The sequence below is a fragment of the Salmo salar genome, chromosome 12 (genome assembly GCF_965601325.2).
Source record: "Salmo salar chromosome 12, fSalSal1, whole genome shotgun sequence".
Classification (NCBI taxonomy): domain Eukaryota; kingdom Metazoa; phylum Chordata; class Actinopteri; order Salmoniformes; family Salmonidae; genus Salmo; species Salmo salar.
The window spans coordinates 41,608,654-41,630,816 of record NC_138302.1 but is presented as its reverse complement, the minus strand read 5'-3'; the positions used below and the strand labels follow the sequence as shown (position 1 = coordinate 41,630,816).

Below are 22,163 nucleotides of genomic sequence, written 5' to 3'. Positions count from 1 at the left end.
CAGGAAGGCGACGCTTTCTGTCTCCTAGAGATGAACGTACTATGGTGCGAAAAGTGAAAATCAATCCCAAAATAACAGCAAAGGACCTTGTGAAGATGCTGGAGGAAACAGGTACAAAAGTATCTATATCCACAGTAAAACGAGTCCTATATCGACATAACCTGAAAGGCCGATCAGCAAGGAAGAAGCCACTGCTCCAAAACCGCCATTAAAAAGCCAGACTACAGTTTGCAACTGCACATGGGGACAAAGATCGTACTTTTTGGAGAAATGTCCTCTGGTCTGATGAAACAAAAATAGAACTGTTTGGCCATAATGACCATCATTATGTTTGGAGGAAAAAGGGGGAGGCTTGCAAGCCGAAGAATACCATCCCAACCGTGAAGCACGGGGGTGGCAGCATCATGTTGTGGGGGTGCTTTGCTGCAGGAGAGACTGGTGCACTTCACAAAACAGATGGCATCATGAGGAAGGAAAATTATGTGGATATATTGAAGCAAAATCTCAAGGCATCAATCAGGAAGTTAAAGCTTGGTCGCAAATGGGTCTTCCAAATGGACAATGACCCCAAGCATACTTCCAAAGTTGTGGCAAAATGGCTTAAGGACAACAAAGTCAAGGTATTGGAGTGGACATCTGAATGCCCTGACCTCAATCCTATAGAAAATGTGTGGGCAGAACTGAAAAAGTGTGTGCGAGCAAGGAGGCCTACAATCCTGACTCTTTTACACCAGCTCTGTCAGGAGGAATGGGCCAAAATTCACCCAACTTATTGTAGGAAGGTTGTGGAAGGCTACCTGAAATGTTTGACCCTAGTGTAACAATTTAAAGGCAATGCTACCAAATACTAATTGAGTGTATGTAAACTTCTGACCCACTGGGAATGTGGTGAAAGAAAGTAAAGCTGAAATAAATCATTCTCTACTATTATTCAGACATTAGACCTTTCACATTCTTAAAATAAAGTGGTGAACCCAACTGCCCTAAGACAGGGAATTTTTACTTGGATTAAATGTCAGGAATTGTGAAAAACTGAGTTTAAATGTATTTGGCTAAGGTGTATGTAAACTTCCGACTTCAAATGTACAAGGGGCCTTTAATATTCGGTACTAAGGGAATCACCAGCCTCCAGAGGGAGACTTGGTCATGTGTTAAAATGTCCCCTTTCATGACCAGCCAGCCTCTTTTTGGTTATTACCTTGTTTTGGCATGGCATTCTTATCAGACCAACTATGGCAACACAGTGTGTGTATGTCCTGACCACTGCTTTTCAGTGCCAGGAGCCATCACAATGCCAAGCTTATCTTGGTGTTGCTTTCGAAACCTTGAATGCCTCAAATTATCTTTAAATAAAACATATTGAAACATGCTCAGACTGCTCAGACTGGAGAAAGGCTGACTTGCTCAGTCCCTTCGGGGAGTTTCTTTTGGAAAGGAATCACCCTGACGATTACAGTGCATGGAATCCACCGCAGTTGGTTTTAATGACATTTGGCCATGGAATGATGGTAGTAACAGAGCACATTTAGTTTTCACTGTGCAGCACAGAGGCTGTCTTTTCCAGATGTACTAAGTTTGCCACGGAAGAAAATGTAGACTTCAAAATGTTGATATTTGCAGCATGCTTTAGAGATAAGAGTAGGACTACTAAGTCCCTCATAGGAATAAAATGATAACAGATGTGTATATCTGGGAATACACACATTTCTCATGCATGTCAGGAAATTTTTGCTGGCCACATGTCTTGATTTATTTTCAAATGACTGATTATTGAATGGTGGTGAACAGGACATGCAGTGCAATAAAAAAAAAAGTATTTGCCCCCTTTCAGATTTTCTCTAGTCTTGCATATATAAGTATTTTTTTAGAGTACCACAGTATGTGTCAATAATACCCATAAAACCTAGCGGTTAAACAATGAATAAAATAGCTACATTCCTTTAAATTGATAATTCTGTGAACTGTCTTGTGCAAGTTTTAAATTGACACAATACCTGTTAGCAAAGGTATCAGCGAAAGATGACGTGCAGGAGCTTGCAGGGATTTGTAGTCTTGCATGGTGTCTACTTTGATGCTTATTAGAGCATATTGATAAAAGTCACCTTGTCCGAGACAGATAAACAGGGTAAACTTACATGAAACACAGTTTCTAAAAATTTAAACATTCATGAAAATACAAGTGTTATACATCATTTAAAAGCTTAACTTCTTGTTAATCTTTCAAAAAGGCTTTACGGCGAAAGCATACCATGCGATTATCTGAGGACAGCGCCCCACACCAAAATACTTTTTCAACCAGCACAGGCGTCACAAAATCACAAATAGCGATTAAATAAATCACTTACCTTTGAAGATCTTCCTCTGTTTGCAATCCCAAGGGTCCCAGCTACACAATGAATGGTCATTTTGTTCGATAAAGTCCTTATTTATATCCAAAAAAGTCTGTTTAGTTGGCGCCAATGATCTCAGTAATCCACTCGTTCAACGTGCATATAAACGAATCCAAAAAGTTACCGGTAAAGTTCATCCAAACAAGTCAAACAATGTTTCTAATTAATCCTCAGGTATGCTAATATCTATATAAACGATAATATTTAAGACGGAGAATAGTATGTTCAATAGGGAAGATAACGAAGAGCGCGCACCTCATTCACGTGGCACACCTCATTCACGTGGCAACAAGACTACTTTTCTAATGAGACACCTTGTAGTTTTTCCAACTACTTTTTTCAAAAAACAAGCCTGAAACCCTTTCTAAAGACTGTTGACATCTAGTGGAAGCCATAGGAACTGCAATCTGGGTCCTATCTATTTGTATTTCCCATAGGCTAGCACTGAAATGGCCTGTGACCCCAAAGAAATTCCGGATGGATTTTCCTCGGGTTTTCGCCTGCCATTTCAGTTCCGTTATACTTTGGGCACATCCGTCAACCGAAATTCTGAACAAAAACCAGTCTCCAAAACAGGTTAATGGGTATTATGACACCTCCACTGTGGGTCTCTATAGCCCCCTTACTCTCAATAACTGGTTGTACCACCTTTAGCTGCAATGACTAACGAAACACGTCTTGTAGTTGATCAGTCTATCACATCGTTGTGGAAGAAATATCGCCCACTCAGCGACATTTGTGGGTTTTCGAGCATGAACAGCTAGTTTCAGGTCCTGCCACAACATCTCAAATCGGGTTTAGGTCTGGACTTTGACTAGTTCATTCCAAAACTTAAAATAGCTTTTCAGGCTTTCTGTAGACTTGATGTGTGTTTTGGATCATTGTCTTGCTGCATGACCCAGCTGCACTTCACAGTGGCGACCTGTCATTCAGTGCTGTTTTGAGCAACACACTTTTAGGTAAAAAAAAAGAAAAAAAGTAATTGAGTCAATAACACTGACACGGTCGCCAGGTGTACAGTGTTTCCTTCGACACATTCGTGCGACTGGCTTCCGGGTTACGTGGGCACTGTGTCAAGAAGAAATGCGGCTTGGCTGGGTTGTGTTTCGGAGGACGCACGGCTCTCGACCCTCGCCTCTCCTGAGTCTGTATGGGAGTTGCAGCGATGAGACAAGACTGTAACTACCAATTGGATACCATGAAAATTGGGGAGATAAAAAAAGGGGTAAAAAAAAATGTGCCCATCCAAGAAGGCTCAAGGTCATTGGCCACAGAATTACATCAAATCACATTATATTTACAGTAGCTTTGATTGGACTGATCATGTCAACATTTACTTTCAAAGTCTTAGCTAGCAGTCATTATCAAGTCGACAATCTACTGGCAAATCCTTTTGAAATCTTTGTCATATGAAGAGAAATAATGAAGAGAAATTATAGATAAAACGTATCGGTGCTCATCGGCCATTGTACATAAAGATTACACAAGTTGGCAATCAAAATTCAACAATGAGTCGTTTAGAAGGAATCAGTGGCTAACTGCAAGCGTTACAAAGAAACCACTAACGCTAGCCTGCTATTCAATGGAGTGGTTGTGTTCCCCCCCGCCCCAAGTTCCCACCATAAATTCAGAGAATGCCAGACTTTGATGACAAAATTTGCCCAAAGGACCGCTGCACCACCTTCACAAGGTGAGTCCAAAAATGTATTGTATGTTGCTCCATAAATGATGTAATATGCAAGGGAGAAATCTATTCTGTAGCTAAGAAAGTAATACTAAGTATATATTGTGTAGTAAGCTGTTAGTAGCCCATGTGCCTCACCCTAATAATTTGGTCTATTTTCACCAATGCGGTATCGTTCGTGGCCCGGGTTTGGCTGTGCTAGTTTGGCTACAGCTTTGACAGTGCTACTGATAGTATTGGTGGCGCTTGGCTTGAACGTGCAAATTCAGCACACACAACATTCTATAATATAAGTGTTATTTGATGTGTCAAATTAAAAGCATATTTAACGCGTCAAATAGTGTTATATGACGTGTATCTTTTTTGACACGCATAGACCCAAATGGCGTTCAATGTACCTCACCCTAATAATTTGGTCTGTTTTCACCTCTTAATTTTGCCTACTGTTCAAACTTGGTGGTGCACAAATCGCCTATAACCTGTTTTACAGAAATGTAATCATTGAATATTGTAAGAGCTTTCATTGTCTGTTTATATGCCCCATTTATTTATCCTACGGTTCTAACTTGTACAGGGAGTAAACTGTAAGAACGGCCCATGTTCTGAATTCTGTCGCTGTAGATTTCATAAGTGCTGAACAAATAGTTATTGACTATGTCCGTCGTCGCTTGCTCATTAATGTCTTAAATTGAAATTACGGATTTCCACTTGACGTTCCCTTATGCCATAGTTCGTACATCTCAATTGTCAGTAGAAACCACATTTGTTTAAGCAAGTCTGTCATTTCAGCTATGTTTTTTTTTAAAGGCAGTAAATTAGGCTGAATAAACTGTTTCGATGCCAGACAAGGCTCCGCTGAAAGCCAGGTGTAGCAGTGGTAAGGTGTTGAGTCTGCTGTTGGGACAGTTTTATGTAGGCCCTACAGTTTGTGGGCACCGTTTGTCACCGTTATAGTGCAACTAATGTATTGTTTAATGTTGTGTAGTGGCTTTTCAGGCATGCATCCCACATTTTCTGTTTGTTTGCCCCACCAAGATGTACATGCTAAAATCGCCACTGGCACTTCAGCTCATGGACAGATGGCCTGACATTCTCCTGTAAAATTATTTGATACAGAGCAGAATTCATGGTTCCTTCAATGATGGCAAGTTATCCAGGTCCTGAGGCAGCAAAGCATTCCCAAACCATCACACTACCACCACCAATTTCATCCACAGCGATGTACGGAACTGATCAACAACTACAGGAAGCGTTTGGTTGCAGTCATTGCAGCTAAAGGTGGTATAACCAGTTGAGTGTAAAGGGGGCAATTATTTTTTCACACAGGACCTTGGGTGTTGCATAACATTATGCATTAAATAAATGTAATTAGTATTGTGTTATTTGTTCATACGGGTTCCCGTTATCGAATATCTAGAGAGTAGCAGCGGTGTCAAAAGGGGGGTGGCGGCAATGCAAATAGTCTGGGTAGCCATTTGATTAGGTGTTCAGGGGTCTTATGGCTTGAGGGTAGAAGCTGTTTACAAGCCTCTTGGACCTAGACTTGGCGCTCCGGTACTGCTTGTCGTGCAGTAGCAGAGAGAACAGTCTATGACTAGGGTGGCTGGAGTCTGACAATTTTTAGGGCCTTCCTCTGACACCGCATGGTATAGAGGTCCTGAATGGCAGGAAGCTTGGCCCCAGTGATGTACTGGGCCATTCGCACTACCCTCTGTAGTGCCTTGCAGTCGGAGGCCGAGCAGTTGCCATACCAGGCAGTGATGCAACCAGTCAGGATGCTCTCGATGGTGCAGCTGTAGAACCTTTTGAGGATCTGAGGACCCATGCTAAATCTTTTCCTGTGGGGGAAGAGGTTTTGTCGTGCCCTCTTCACGACTGTCTTGGTGTGCTGGGACCATGTTAGTTTGTTGGTGATGTGGACACCAAGGAACTTGAAGCCCCGTCGATGAGAATGGGGGCGTGCTCTGTCCTCTTTATCCTGTAGTCCACACATCAGGCCTACCACTGTTGTGTCATCGGCAAACTTAATGATGGTGTTGGAGTCGTGCCTGGCCGTGCAGTCATGAGTGAACAGGGAGTACAGGAGGGGACTGAGCACGCACCCTTGAGGGGCCCCTGTGTTGAGGATCAGCGTGGCGAATGTGTTGTGACCTACCGTTACCACCTGGGGGCGGCCCGTCAAGAAGTCCAGGATTCAGTTGCAGAGGGAGGTGTTTAGTCCCAGGGTCCTTAGCTTATTGATGAGCTTTGAGGGCACTATGGTGTTGAACGCTGAGCTGTAGTCAATGAATAGCATTCTCACATAGGTGTTCCTTTTGTCCAGGTGGAAAAGGGCAGTGTGGAGTGCAATAAAGATTGCATCATCTGTGGATCTGTTGGGGTGGTATGCAAATTGGACTGGGTCTAGGGTCTCTGGGATAATGGTGTTGATGTGAGCCATGTCCAGCCTTTAAAAGCCCTTCATGGCTACAGACGTGAGTGCAAAGGGTCGGTAGTCATTTAGGCAGGTTATACTAGTGTTCTTGGGCACAGGCACTATGGTGGTCTGCTTAAAACATGTTAGTATTACAGACTCGGACAGGGAGAGGTTGAAAATGTCAGTGAAGACACTTGCCAGTTGGTCAGCGCATGTCCTGGTAATCTGTCTGGCCCTGCGGCCTTGTGAATGTTGACCTGTTTAAAGGTCTTACTCACATCGGCTGGGGAGAGCGTGATCACAGTCTTCTAGAACAGCTGGTGCTGTCATGCATGTTTCAATGTTAACCTGTTATGGCTAGGGGGCAGTATTTTCACGGCTGGATAAAAAACGTACCCGATTTAATCTGGTTACTACTCCTGCCCAGTAACTAGAATATGCATATAATTATTGGCTTTGGATAGAAAACACTCCAAAGTTTCTAAAACTGTTTGAATGGTGTCTGTGAGTATAACAGAACTCAAATGGCAGGTCAAAACCTGAGAGATTCCTTTACAGGAAGTGGCCTGTCTGACCATTTCTTGAACTTCTTTGCCATCTCTATCTTTTACAAAGGATCTCTGCTCTAACGTGACACTTCCTACGTCTTCCATGGGCGCTCAGAGCCCGGGAAAAACCTGAATGTCGTCATCCCAGCCCCAGGCTGAAACACATTATCGCCTTTCTCAAGTGGCCGATCAATGGACTGTGGGCTTAGGCGCGTGCCCTGGCCGCCCCCGTCTTTGTGATTTTTCCTCTGTTTGCCGAAAAGGAGATTCCCGGTCGGAATATTATCGCTTTTTTACGAGATAAATTGCATAAAAATTGATTTTAAACAGCGGTTGACATGCTTCGAAGTACGGTAATGGAATATTTAGAATTTTTTTGTCACGAATTGCGCCATGCGCACGACCCTGATTTACCATTTCGGATCGTGTCTGGGACGCACGAACAAAACGGCGCTATTCGGATATAATGATGGATTATTTGGGACCAAACCAACATTTGTTATTGAAGTAGCAGTCCTGGGAGTGCATTCTGACGAAGACAACAAAGGTAATAACATTTTTGTTATAGTAAATCTGATTTTGGTGAAGGCTAAACTTGCCGGGTGTCTAAATAGCTAGCCCGTGATGGCTGGGCTATGTACTTAGAATATTGCAAAATGTGCTTTCACCAAAAAGCTATTTTAAAATCGGACATATCGAGTGCATAGAGGAGTTCTGTATCTATAATTCTTAAAATAATTGTTATGCTTTTTGTGAACGTTTATCGTGAGTAATTTAGTAAATTGTTAGTAAATTCCCCGGAAGTTTGCGGGGGGTATGCTAGTTCTGAACGTCACATGCTAATGTAAAATCTGTTTTTTGATATAAATATGAACTTGATTGAACAAAACATGCATGTATTGTATAACATAATGTCCTAGGTGTGTCATCTGATGAAGATCATCAAAGGTTAGTGCTGCATTTAGCTGTCTTCTGGGTTTTTGTGACATTATATGCTAGCTTGAAAAATGGGTGTCTGATTATTTCTGGCTTGGTACTCTGCTGACATAATCTAATGTTTTGCTTTCGCTGTAAAGCCTTTTTGAAATCGGACAGTGTGGTTAGATAAAGGAGAGTCTTGTCTTTAAAATGCTGTGAAATAGTCATATGTTTGAAAAATTGAAGTTTTTGTATTTTTGAGGAATTTGTAATTCGCGCCGCGCCTATCATTGGATATTGGAGCAGGTGTTCCGCTAGCGGAACGTCTAGATGTAAGAGGTTAATTGCCTCGAAGCGAGCATAGAAGCATTTCAGCTCATCTGGTAGGCTCGTGTGACTGGGCCGCTCTTGGCTGTGCTTCCCTTTGTAGTCTGTAATGGTTTGCAGGCCCTGCCACATCCGACTAGCATCAGAGCCAGCGTAGTATGATTCGATCTTAGTCCTGTATTGACGCTTTGCCTGTTTGATGGTTCATCGGAGGGCATAGCGGGATTTCTTATAAGCTTCCGAGCTAGAGTCCCGCTCTTTGAAAGCGGCAGTTATTGCCTTTAGCTCAGTGTGGATGTTGCCTATAATCCATAGCTTCTGGTTGGGGTATGTACGTACGGTCACTGTGGGGACGACATCATCGATGCACTTATTGATGAAGCCAATGACAAGATGTGGTGTACTCCTCAATGCCATCAGAGGAATCCAGGAACATATTCCACTCTGTGCTAGCAAAACAGTCCTGTAGCTTAGCATCTGTTTCATCTGACCACTTTTTTTATTGATCTAGTCATGGGTGCTTCCTGCTTTAATTTTTGCTTGTACGCAGGAATCAGGAGGATAGAATTATGGTCAGATTTGACAAATGGAGGACGAGGGAGAGCTTTGTATGCGTCTGTGTGTGTGGAGTAAAGGTGTTTTTCCACCCTCTAGTTACACATTTAACATGCTGATAGAAATTTGGTAAAACGGATTTAAGTTTCCCTGCATTAAAGTTCCCGGCTACTAGGACTGCCGCCTCTGGGTGAGCGTTTTCTTGTTTGCTTATGGCGGAATACAGCTCATTCTATGCTGTCTTAGTACCATCCTCTGACTGTGGCGGTATGTAAACAGATATGAAGAATACAGATGAAAACTCTCTAGGTAGGTAGTGTAGCCTACAGCTTATCTTGAGATACTCTACCTCAGGCGAGCAATAGCTCGAGACTTCCTTAGATATCGTGCACCAGTTGTTATTTACAAAAATACATAGTCCGCCGCCCCTTGTCTTACCAGACGCCGCTGTTCTATCCTGCCGGTGCAGCGTATAACCAGCCAGCTGTATGTTGATATTGTCGTCATTCACCCAAGTCTCCGTGAAGCATAAGATATTACAGTTTTGAATGTCCCGTTGGTAGTTTAATCTTCTGCGTAGGTCATCTATTTTATTGTCCAAAGATTGCACGTTTGCTAGCGGAATGGAAGGAAGTGGGGGTTTATTCGATCGCTTATGAATTCTCAGAAGGAAGCCCGCCCTCTGGACCCTTTTTCTCCGCCTCCTCTTCACGCAAATCACGGGGATCTGGGCCTGTTCCCGGGAAAGCAGTATATCATTCGCGTCGGCCTTGTCAGACTCGTTAAAGAAAAAACAAGGATTCTGCCAGTCCGTGGAGAGTAATTGCAGTCCTGATGTCCAGAAATTATTTTTGGTCATAAGAGACAGTAGTGGCAACATTATGTACAAAATAAGTTAAAAAAAATACAAATGTACAAACGCAAATAAACAAACAAAAAAACACAATCAGTTGGGGGCATGTAAAACGTCTGCCTTCTTCTCCGGTGCCATCTTACCATCTTGTCATCGCCAGACTGACTTTAGTTGCAGTATAACGTTAGCTAGCTAGCTAAGATTGAGGGGAGACCTCCAGATTTTAGCTAGCTAACATTAGCATCTCTAGCTATTTTTGATGAACTTTGCTAGCTAATGACAACATTGCCATCTGTCTAAAGTAAATTTGACAACATGATGATGCTGGTAAAGTTGTTTCCTACGAAATATGTGCCTAGTTTAGCAATATCATAGTATTCCCAAGCCCCTATAATGTAATTTAGACTAAACAGTCATTAGCCCTGGTTTAGTCATTAGCCCCCGTTCCACGTTTGAGCATCAATATGGCTGCGGCGTCTGTAGAACATTGATAACAACGGCAACGACACGACCGAGTGACCCATAAATAGTAATACAAATGTATTACATTGTACTGATGTACTAATATTAATGTACAGGACAGATATTGTTTGGGAAAGTGACAGATTCCTTCATATTTTTTCTTCATTTGTCATAGAATTTTTTGCTGTATAATCCTACACCTTTAACCTGTTAGGGCTAGGGGGCAGTATTGACACGGCTGGATAAAAAACATACCCGATTTAATCTGGTTACCACTCCTACCCAGTAACTAGAATATGCATATACTTATTACATATGGATAGAAAACACCCTAAATTTTCTAAAACTGTTTGAATGGTGTCTGTGAGTATAACAGAACTCAAATGGCAGGTCAAAACCTGAGAGATTCCTTTACAGGAAGTGGCCTGTCTGACCATTTCTTGAACTTCTTTTCCATCTCTATCATTTACTAAGGATCTCTGCTCTAACGTGACACTTCCCACGTCGTCCATAGGCGCTCAGAGCCCGGGAAAAAACAGAATGTCGTCATTCCAGCCCCAGGCTGAAACACATTATCGCCTTTCTCAAGTGGCCGATCAAGGGACACTGGGCTTAGGCGCGTGACCCGACCGCCCCCGCCTTTGGGATTTTTTCCTCTGTTTGCCGAAAAGGAGATTCCCTGTCGGAATATTATCGCTTTTCTACGAGAAAAATGGCGTAAAAATAGATTTTAAACAGCGGTTGACATGCTTCGAAGTACGGTAATGGAATATTTAGAATTTTATTGTCACGAATTGCGCCATGCGCGCGACACTTCTTTACCATTTCGGATAGTGTCTGGAACGCACGAACAAAACGCCGCTATTCGGCTATAACGATGGATTATTTTGGACCAAACCAACATTTGTTATTGAAGTAGCAGTCCTGGGTGTGCATTCTGACGAAGACAACAAAAGGTAATCAAACTTTTATAATAGTAAATATGATTATGGTGAGTGCTAAACTTGCCGGGTGTCTAAATAGCGAGCCCGTGATGCCTGGGCTATGTACTTAGAATATTGCAAAATGTGCTTTCACCAAAAAGCTATTTTAAAATCGGACATATCGAGTGCATAGAGGAGGTCTGTATCTATAATTCTTAAAATAATTGTTATGCTTTTTGTGAACGTTTATCGTGAGTAATTTAGTAAAATGTTAGCGAATTCCCCGGAAGTTTGCGGGGGGTATGCTAGTTCTGAACGTCACATGCTAATGTAAAAAGCTGTTTTTTGATATAAATATGAACTTGATTGAACAAAACATGCATGTATTGTATAACATAATGTCCTAGGGTTGTCATCTGATGAAGATCATCAAAGGTGAGTGCTGCATTTAGCTGTCTTCTGGGTTTTGGTGACATTATATGCTGGCTTGAAAAATGGGTGTCTGATTATTTCTGGCTTGGTACTCTGCTGACATAATCTAATGTTTTGCTTTCGTTGTAAAGCCTTTTTGAAATCGGACAGTGTGGTTAGATTAACGAGAGTCTTGTCTTTAAATAGCTGTAAAATAGTCATATGTTTGAGAAATTGAAGTAATAGGATTTTTAACGTTTTGAAAATCGCGCCACAGGCTGCCAGTGGCTGTTACGTAAGCGTCCCACCTAGCCCATAGAGGTTAACAATAAGCTGACAGTTTTGGGCCACATATGGTATATAACCACACTATTTGGCCCCTATCATCAATAATAAACGTCTTACCAGCCACCACTTCAGGGCCAGGGGGTCCATGTTGTTGTCTCCGTCTGTGAGAAAGGGCTGCTGCTGGGGGTCATAGTGCTGAGCGAACCACTCCGAGACCTCCATGTCCGCTATGCAGGACGGACACCCACATATCCTGTCCGGGCTGGGCACAGTGGCACTCGGTGGAGCCCATGTTCGGTTAACAGCGTGAACTTGCACAGTCCTGGAGGTGGCATGGGTCTCCATCAAAGTCATAGACAGGATGTTGTTCTTCTGAATGGTGTGGGTGGCAATCATGACAAAGAGAATCCCACCAAACAGAGCAAACAGGCACAACTTCCTCTTGAAGAGCATGACTGGACTGTTTGAGCCAGTGCCCTGGGTAAAAGGCAGTCCAGTGTTGATGTGTTGGCACCACTGCTCCGTGAATATACTTCGTCAGTGATTCTGGAGTCGAGGGTAAGCACCAGACACATTCAGCAAATATATCAGGAATCTCCCTGTTGTTCCAGCCAGAGGGAAGGTACACTTAAAATTACTGACAAGTTATACATGTAACAAACATGAAGAATAATTAGTTGATACCAGAGTTTATAAAGGAAAGAGGGTGTTTGCTGGATTGTGACCTTGGCCTAATGTGTCCTATTTGGCCATGCTGGTCTGCCACAGGAAGAGGAGAATGAGTTCGAGTAAAAGACTTGACCAAATACTTTTGTCTGCCGCTTATGAAGAGGCACTGCCTTTCCCTGCTCAAGGCGATCGGTGAGGAAATTAAAAAGAGGAAGGTCAAAAATAGAGCCTTCGGTTTCCAAACACCCTGTCCAGAACAAAGAAGGCCCCTCATTGGTTCAACCTCATGTTTCTCTCCAGAGCTCTGGTCTGCATGCGCTGCACAGCTTCCTGCTCCTAGAAGACAAACACATACAGATATCAGCATCTGGAGAAAAAAAGGTCAAACCAAGATGCTTAGGTAAGAAATAAGACAGGGAGAGAAATCAATTACTCCAAAAATCACATACTGAACAGTCACCACAGCCTTTGATTAAACTCACCATCCATGCAGGGCTCAATACATAATCATGAAAACGTCAATCAAACTCATACTGTGTGGATGGCCATACTGTGTGAGCCTTCTGTTGTTTGAACCTTTCTCCTGTTGTGGCACAGAAAGATGAAATCTTGCAGCCTCTTTCTTCACATTGAGTTCTCAGAGCACAACATGATCATCTATGGAGAGGAAAGCCAGAACAACTTGCCTCTCCGCAGGAAGTAGAAACACAATGACTAAGCCTGAGTGTCCGCTCTGCACACAAGTTCATGAATAAAGTCACACGCTGGCTCTGCATTAATGCATCTCCTATAGATACACTGCCTGCATAAACTGTAGCTACAGCTGTCAGGAAAACACAAATAGAAACCTTCTTGCCTTTGTTAAGAGACCATTAACCATTATGCAAGGCTTTCAAATGAATGCATGTCAAACATACCAACTCCTGCGGCTCCCATCCAGTGGCTTTGAATCAATACTGAGCCCCCCTTTGGGGCCAGACTCAGTGGTACCAGGGATGCAGAATCACTTGCATTGCAATAAGCCAGCCTGCTGACTTCCCTCACTGGGCTGTTGCTGCCTCTGGAGTCAGACCAAGTTCTGAGCCTGCTCTGGAAGTTGATCTTGCTAGGGCAGCCTGTGCCAGAAACATCAGCAGCCTTCTCCAATACTCATAGAAGTCTAGATTGTTTCACAAGTTTGAACATCACATTATGGCAGCTTAGCACAGTACAGGACAGTAGTATTATTCAGTAGAGAAGAGTACAGTAGAGTACAGTACGATACAGTAGAGTCGAATTCAGTAGATTACAGTACATTAGAGTAAAGTAGGATACAATACAGTACACTAATCTACATTTCTTTATTCTACTGTGTACTCTAATGTACTTTACTCTGCTCGACATAACTATGTAAATCTAAACCAATTATAGACGTCCATGTTTGGGCCAAATATAGGCCGATCTGGATCGGATGTCTGTGGACGTTGAAAATCAATGCCGGTGTGGACTGTACCAACAAAAAAAAGGCTGGTCTGGACCAAACAAAGTCGCCGCCGTCGGTAAATGCTTAGTGGGTTAGGAACATCTCATTTCAAAACAGGCCATCATGAATGATAATTCTTCACATTTTACCAGTGAAATGTCCAAAGTGCATGTCAATAATTTGATCTCAATCAGTTGCATGGGAATATGCATTTAGATCTTAAATGACTGTTTCATGAGTGAATTAATGCAGATTGTGTTACACTATAAGCCTTTCTTTGTAAGCCCATTTTGTTTCAATCATCGCATATATCGTGCCATTTGGTGAGCACTGTTCAGTTTTGGCCGCATGAGAAAAACATTGACAGCTTCAGATAAATGACTGAGGTTTTTTTGGTGTAACATATTAGAGGCCTATGGTACAGTATATGCTATTATATTAGGTTTTGTTATGTAAAATACTAATTCATCATTGTGATCTTGCGAGACATTGATTCAGCTTTAATCTAACTTTACTAAACAAGCACCATTGTGAGAAGAGATAATATTCCACTTTTAATAATAATAATAATAATAATAATAATAATGTGATGAGTAGGACTATTAGGTGCAAGCAACAGATCTTGATGATGAGGGTTATTTTAAGCGATTTGAGCGCCCCTCGAATGGTGGTGCTGAAAGGACAACACCATAACCAAGTGATCACACACAGTGGTTCCTCCTTTAAAAGTTGCGAGCTTATGCCGCGGGACTTAGAGGTACCCAGTGTCATGGCTTTATTGCTCCAGACCACTGCAGGGGGGAGTTAGAGCACTCATTATGCATTTGGGTCCCGAGTTTTTTTTCTTTCTAATGACGAATTTGACGTTATGCCACCTGTTGCTGGTGACTTTCTTCAGCAAAGATGTCTGACAAAAACATTACGGTAGAAGCAAATGTCATTAATTATAACGTCATAACGAGTCAAGCAAAACATGTACAATTGAGAGGAATATGTTAGTTAATGTAGAGATACGATTGTGCATCTTTTTTGTCATAAAGTTAACTTACCAAAATCGGTATTTAGCAAGTATTTTTTTCAGTCATATCCAATACCAGGTGTATCAAACTCCATTCTTTGAATGATGCTGTGTCTGCATGTATGAATTACAATTATACACTTCAACAGTGTTTACCACTCCTGCTCCTGGGACATCAATGATTACACATTGTAACTATACAATAGACTAGAACCATGATTTAAGTAAAGGCTGATTTATAATTCATATATACAGAAAATAAACAGTACACTACACTTCCTATGCATATCTAACTCCCTTCATCTGCATTAATCTGAGGAGGTTCTCCCAGCCATGTGGACGATTGAAAACAGGGCAGCAAAGTGTGTTTGTCACCAGAGCAGTTTAGAGCATATTACTATTTGTCTGTGAATAACCAGACCTTCCTAGAAACTTGCTATGCTGAATTCTTGACGTACAACCGAAGGTGCTGCCATATCCTGCCAGCACGCCCACAAGTGAGCCACTCAGGTGGAGAATGACGTGTGGAAGAGTGCGAGGAACGAGATGGGAGTAACAATCCATCCTATTTGCTCTGAGACCGGCATAATAATGTAATGAAACAAGCAGGGAGCAGGTTTCGAACCCTCAACATTCTAGCCCAAAGTCCGCCACGCTATCGACTGTGCCCAAATGTATTAATTGGGGTTGGGGACGATTGTGGCTAAGAACACTATCAATTGGAATCTTTAACAATGTTTCTAGGATGGGCTATAAGCTGAACAATAGACAATTCAACCTTTACTAAAGAATTGTCTAATAGCCGAGCTAGGTGTGAACCCCCCCCCCCAACTTCAGCTAGGTGTGAAACCCCCTCATCCCCAAATTGCAACAAATCATTTGAAGTCAGTTTACATACACATAGGCTGGAGTCATTAAACCTCGTTTTTCAACCACTCCACAAATTTCTTGTTAAGAAACTATAGTTTTGGTGATCTACTTTGTGCATGACAAGTAATTTTTCCAACAATTGTTTACAGATTATTTCACTGTATCACAATTCCAGTGGGTCAGAAGTTTACATACACTATGTTGACTGTGCCTTTAAACAGCTTGGAAAATTCCAGAAAGTTATGTCATGGCTTTAGCAGCTTCTGATAGACTCAAATTATGTAAATGAGCCTATTGGAAGTGTACCAGTGGATGTATTTCAGTGCCTCTTTGCTTGACATCATGGGGAAAATCAAAAGAAATTAGCCAAGACCTCAGAAAAAGAATTGTAGACCTCCACAAGTCTGGTTCATCCTTGGGAACAATTTCTAAATGCCTGAAGATACCACGTTCATCTGTACAAACAATAGTACGCAAGTATAAACATCATGGGACCACGCAGCCGTCATACCGCTCAGGAAGAAGACACGTTCTGTCTCCTAGAGATGAACATCCTTTGGTGTGAAAAGAGAAAATCAATCCTATAACAACAGCAAAGGACCTTGTGACGATGCTGAAGGAAACAGGTACAAAAGTATCTATATCGACATAACCTGAAAGTCCGATCAGCAAGGAAGAAGCCACTGCTCCAAAACCACCACAAAAAAGCCAGACTACGGTTTGCAACTGCACATGGGGACAAAGATCGTACTTTTTGGAGAAATGTCCTCTGGTCTGATGAAACAAAAATAGAACTGTTTGGCCATAATGACCGTCATTTTGTTTGGAGGAAAAAGGGGGAGGCTTGCATGCAGAAGAACACCATCCCAACCGTCAAGCACGGGGGTGGCAGCATCATGTTGTGGGGGTGCTTTGCTGCAGGAGGGACTGGTGAACTTCACAAAATAGATGGCATCATGAGGAAGGAAAATTATGTGGATATATTGAAGCAACATCTCAAGACATTAGTCAGGAAGTTAAAGCATGGTCGCAAATGGGACTTCCAAATGGACAATGACCCCAAGCATACTTCCAAAATTGTGGCAAAATGGCTTAAGGACAACAAAGTCAAGGTATTGGAGTGGACATCACAAAGCCCTGACCTCAAGCCTATAGAAAATGTGTGGGAGGAACTGAAAGTGTGTGTGAGCAAGGAGGCCTACAAACCTGACTCAGTTACACCAGCTCTGTCAGGAGGAATGGGCCAAAATTCACCCAACTTATTGTGGGAAGCTTGTGGAAGGCTACCCGAAATGTTTGACCCAAGTTAAACAATTTAAAGGCCATGCTACAAAAATACAAATTGAGTGTACGTAAACTTCTGACCCACTGGGAATGTGATGAAAGAAATAAAAGCTGAAATAAATAATTCTCTCTACTATTATTCTGACATTGCACATTCTTAAAATAAAGTGCTGGTCCTAACTGACCTAAGACAGGGAATTTTTACTAGGATTAAATATCAGGAATTGTGAAAAACTGAGTTTAAATGTATTTGGCTTAGGTGTATGTAATCTTCCGACTTCGAATGTATCTACCTACACACGGTTAATGTTCTGAAAAAATAAAGAAAATACACTGCTCAAAAAAATAAAGGGAACACTTAAACAACACAATGTAACTCCAAGTCAATCACACTTCTGTGAAATCAAACGGTCCACTTAGGAAGCAACACTGATTGACAATAAATTTCACATGCTGTTGTGCAAATGGAATAGACAACAGGTGGAAATTATAGGCAATTAGCAAGACACCCCCAATAAAGGAGTGGTTCTGCAGGTGGTGACCACAGACCACTTCTCAGTTCCTATGCTTCCTGGCTGATGTTTTGGTCACTTTTAAATGCTGGCGGTGCTTTCACTCTAGTGGTAGCATGAGACTACAACTCACACAAGTGGCTCAGGTAGTGCAGCTCATCCAGGATGGCACATCAATGTGAGCTGTGGCAAGAAGGTTTGCTGTGTCTGTCAGCGTAGTGTCCAGAGCATGGAGGCGCTACCAGGAGACAGGCCAGTACATCAGGAGACGTGGAGGAGGCCGTAGGAGGGCAACAACCCAGCAGCAGGACCGCTACCTCCACCTTTGTGCAAGGAGGAGCAGGAGGAGCACTGCCAGAGCCCTGCAAAATGACCTCCAGCAGGCCACAAATGTGCATGTGTCTGCTCAAACGGTCAGAAACAGACTCCATGAAGGTGGTATGAGGGCCGACGTCCACAGGTGGGGGTTGTGCTTACAGCCCAACACCGTACAGGACGTTTGGCATTTGCCAGAGTTGCCTCAAGATTGGCAAATTTGCCACTGGCGCCCTGTGCTCTTCACAGATGAAAGCAGGTTCACACTGAGCACATGTGACAGACGTGACAGAGTCTGGAGACGCCGTGGATAACGTTCTGCTGCCTGCAACATCCTCCAGCATGACCGGTTTGGCGGTGGGTCAGTCATGGTGTGGGTTGGCATTTCTTTGGGGGGCCGCACAGCCCGCCATGTGCTCGCCAGAGGAAGCCTGACTGCCATTAGGTACCGAGATGAGATCCTCAGACCCCTTGTGAGACCATATGCTGGTGCGGTTGGCCCTGGGTTCCTCCTAATGCAAGACAATGCTAGACCTCATGTGGCTGGAGTGTGTCAGCAGTTCCTGCAAGAGGAAGGCATTGATGCTATGGACTGGCCCGCCCGTTCCCCAGACCTGAATCCAATTGAGCACATCTGGGACATCATGTCTCGCTCCATCCACCAACGCCACGTTGCACCACAGACTGTCCAGGAGTTGGCGGATGCTTTAGTCCAGGTCTGGGAGGAGATCCCTCATGAGACCATCCGCCACCTCATCAGGAGCATGCCCAGGCGTTGTAGGGAGGTCACACAGGCACGTGGAGGCCACACACACTACTGAGCCTCATTTTGACTTGTTTTAAGGACATTACATCAAAGTTGGATCAGCCTGTAGTGTGGTTTTCCACTTTAATTTTGAGTGTGACTCCAAATCCAGACCTCCATGGGTTGATAAATTGGATTTCCATTGATTATTTTTGTGTGATTTTGTTGTCAGCACATTCAACTATGTAAAGAAAAACGTTTTTAATAAGATTATTTCATTCATTCAGATCTAGGATGTGTTATTTCAGTGTTCCCTTTATTTTTTTGAGCAGTAAATATATTTGGTCATGGCTCCCGCGTGGCACAGCGGTCTAAGTCACTGCATCTCAATGTAAGAGGCATTACTACAGTCCCTGGTTCGAATACAGGCTGTATCACATCTGACCGTGATTGGGAGTTCCATAGGGCGGTGCACAATCGGCCCAGCGTCATCCTGGTTGGCCGAGGTAGGCAATGATTGTAAATAAGAATTTGTTCTTACCCGACTTGTCTAGTTTAAATAAAGGTTACATTTAAAAACAACTGGCGGAAACACAGCCCAATCAATAGGAGGTGAACAGTGGCTGGTGCTGAAAATATAGCTAACTTATTATGCAAGTGTTGCACACCAACAGATGGAGAAAACCTACACCAGTTGAGCTATTCATTTCAACAATAATCTTCATCTTAATTTGACTTTACATACAACAAGAGGGCTTAATTGGAGTCTATTTCATCGGAGCCTAGACCAATATAAAATAACCTAACTGGCTGAGGTAGGCTATGAGGCTTAACAGCCTAATAGAAGTAGGATTTTTTTTTTATTAGGCCTCCTTACAATTGCAACTGGTCAAAAATGTAGCATCCTACATAAAACAATAATTTAAAGAAAAAAAGTCTGCACGTTCGAACTAAAACAATTCAACTAATAATGAAAAGCGCACATTTGTAAATCCCAAATTCTAAAAGTAATTGGAAAGGTAGATACAAATGATTTGTGACATTGTGGTTACAATAAAGAATGTAAACAAGATGCTGTGTTTTTATTTACAGTAGTGATGGACAACTGGAGGCATTTTGAAAACAGGTTTTCAAACACTTGTTGTCACAAGTGTACTGTAGTAATGTAGCAGGTGTAGCCCATCATGCAAATGTTTCCTATTAGCAGGACAATTGACTTTTTATAGCCCAGCTACTGTAGTGAAAATCCCTCAACTTGCAATGTATTCGATGCACAAGTACTCTAAAGTGTTACATTTCTAACTCAAAACAGCAGTACAGTATTTCTTAATCAACATCTTTATACTTTTGTTAATAAAATAACGAGAAAAAAGACATTCAAATGCGGATGTTTATTTAAACTACATTTTAGTCGCACTTCCACATATAAAACCTTGCTGAGATGAGCAGCATTTGTGGAGAGTCAGGCGGCATCGGCGGAGAGTCTAGTGGAGAATGACGTGTTGAAAAGGGCGAGGAATGAGATGGTCACAATCCATGCCAGGCCCACCTGTGAGCTCTGGAACTCCAGCTCCGACAGGCAGAGTCAACATACGTGGCGGGTTCGTCAGGTCGTCGGTTCACCCTGACATTTCCATTCTTCTTCTGACAACAGACCAACTGCTCACCAGGCACAGCAAGGGCCGCCCGGACCATTATGTTGTTCTTCTATTCCAAGGATGTGTAACCGAAGAGATACCACGAGTGGGAACAGAATACAAACTGGGATGGATCCCGAGGATAATGTGGCTTACAGAACCTCCATATGTTCATCATTAATCTTGTGTCTCAGAAGTTTCTGTCCAACCCAAAAAGCATTAAAGACAGAGTTAATGAGTGCTTGAGGTCACTGAGAAATTCTGGACATGGCCTGCTCTCCCTTATGTAAGGAATTAGGCACTTTCCCATGTTTACTACAGTATGTATTGTAGGCTATGTTTACTTGTCAGACTGCACAGTAGCCTAATAAAGAAATGCAGGTGGCTTATATCTTATATCTTAAAAGCATATACTGTACAGTACTGCATTTCTTCATCAGGATCTATTATGCTTTCTTAATAAAATAATGATACAAATACTCTTTCAAAATGCAGATGATTTAGTTATGGATCCATAACAAATTACTATGGGAATAAATATCACTGATTTACAGAAATATTGGAACAAAGTAATCTAATGGAGGCAAACAATTTAGAATCCTCCAATCCTCTTACGCTATTGCCTACTTCCAACCGTCACGTTGTACAGCTCCATATTTTCCATTCCATCCTAACGGAAACCCTGAGGGGTTCGTTTATCATTTTTCTAAGAATAGAAACACCGTAATATTAAATAAAATTAATTAAGCCAAATTTCTTAAGAATCAATCCCATATACTATGTTATTACAAAAAAAGGTTTTAAATTCTCTGGTAATGCCAATATGGAAGACTATCAAATGCTTCTCAAAGATACTAGCACTAACTTGCATTAACAGAAAAAATGGCTGACAAATAACGTGCCACAGAATGCTGCAGAAGCCCGCAAGATGTGCTGCAGTACGACGCAACTTTTAAAGGAGGAACCACTGTATCGTTCTGGGTTCCACTGCACAAGAGGGTGTCCATGGACCTTTATGAACATCAAGGCAGACACTGTGAATTTGTATCCTAGATCGCATTGGTGTGATAAGGTTCATGCGTTGGATGTTTGTCTGCATACGCAATAGGTGTTAGGTTTCTGTAAGCTAAGTACTCGGACAATAGGGTGAGTTCAAGTGCGTCGTACATGAGCCCCAAGTCCATAACAAACTGTTTTGAGGACAGCCGTTTTAGCAGCCCCTGGGAGTTCCGTCTGTGGCAGTTCTTGCTACGTCGGATTTGGAACGCTCAAAGTCAACGGGCCTCTGCACATGCCTACTGTTATTCATCATTCACGGCACCACCAGAGAGAGAAGACAAGTAAAAGGTGGTTTCTTCCCTACCTATAGGCTGCTATAGCCTACATATTTACTTAGTTTCTCATTCTACTGTTTTCATGACATTTCTGTGGTAATTAAATATAATTTAAGATGTATATTAATACATTTTCCAGAAATATTTGACCAACTCTGTGTATTCTCTAATTGAAAAAATTGAGGGAGCGCTGCTCCCCCGCGCTACTGAAGCACTACATCCCTGCTCCCCACCTAGCCTCTGGCTGCCATGCTAAAGCGGAGTTGCAGGGATAATCCGCAGAGATCAGCTGATCCTCAGCTGATGCAGTGGAAGAGTTCTGTTAGATGAGATCATATTGGTGCATGTCTGTCCTCTCTGGTCCTGCTGGAGACCAAACTGCTAGAGATCTTATCCTCAGAAGAGTGCAGCAAAAGTAACCCAGTCAGCAAACCAGCAGGCCCAGGCCCACACACTTCACATTACAGGGAGGTTGGTGGCACCTTAATTGGGGAGAATGGGCTAGTGGTAATGACTGGAGTGGAATTGTAACAAATACATCA

The 22,163-nt window shown here is 42.5% G+C and overlaps 1 protein-coding gene across 6 annotated transcripts in view; it reads right to left on the bottom strand.

Moving 5' to 3' along the window:
• Positions 1 to 22,163, bottom strand: part of LOC106565027 (CMP-N-acetylneuraminate-beta-galactosamide-alpha-2,3-sialyltransferase 2) — a 48,731-nt gene that overhangs the window by 4,497 nt on the left and 22,071 nt on the right. For all 6 annotated transcript variants that reach the window (XM_014131603.3, XM_082958982.1, XM_082958981.1 and 3 more), the window contains exon 2: positions 11,893 to 12,780. In XM_014131603.3, coding sequence (XP_013987078.1) covers positions 11,893 to 12,228 — 336 coding nt within the window. In that variant the 5' untranslated portion in view covers positions 12,229 to 12,780. The remainder of the gene's footprint in view (positions 1 to 11,892; positions 12,781 to 22,163) is intronic.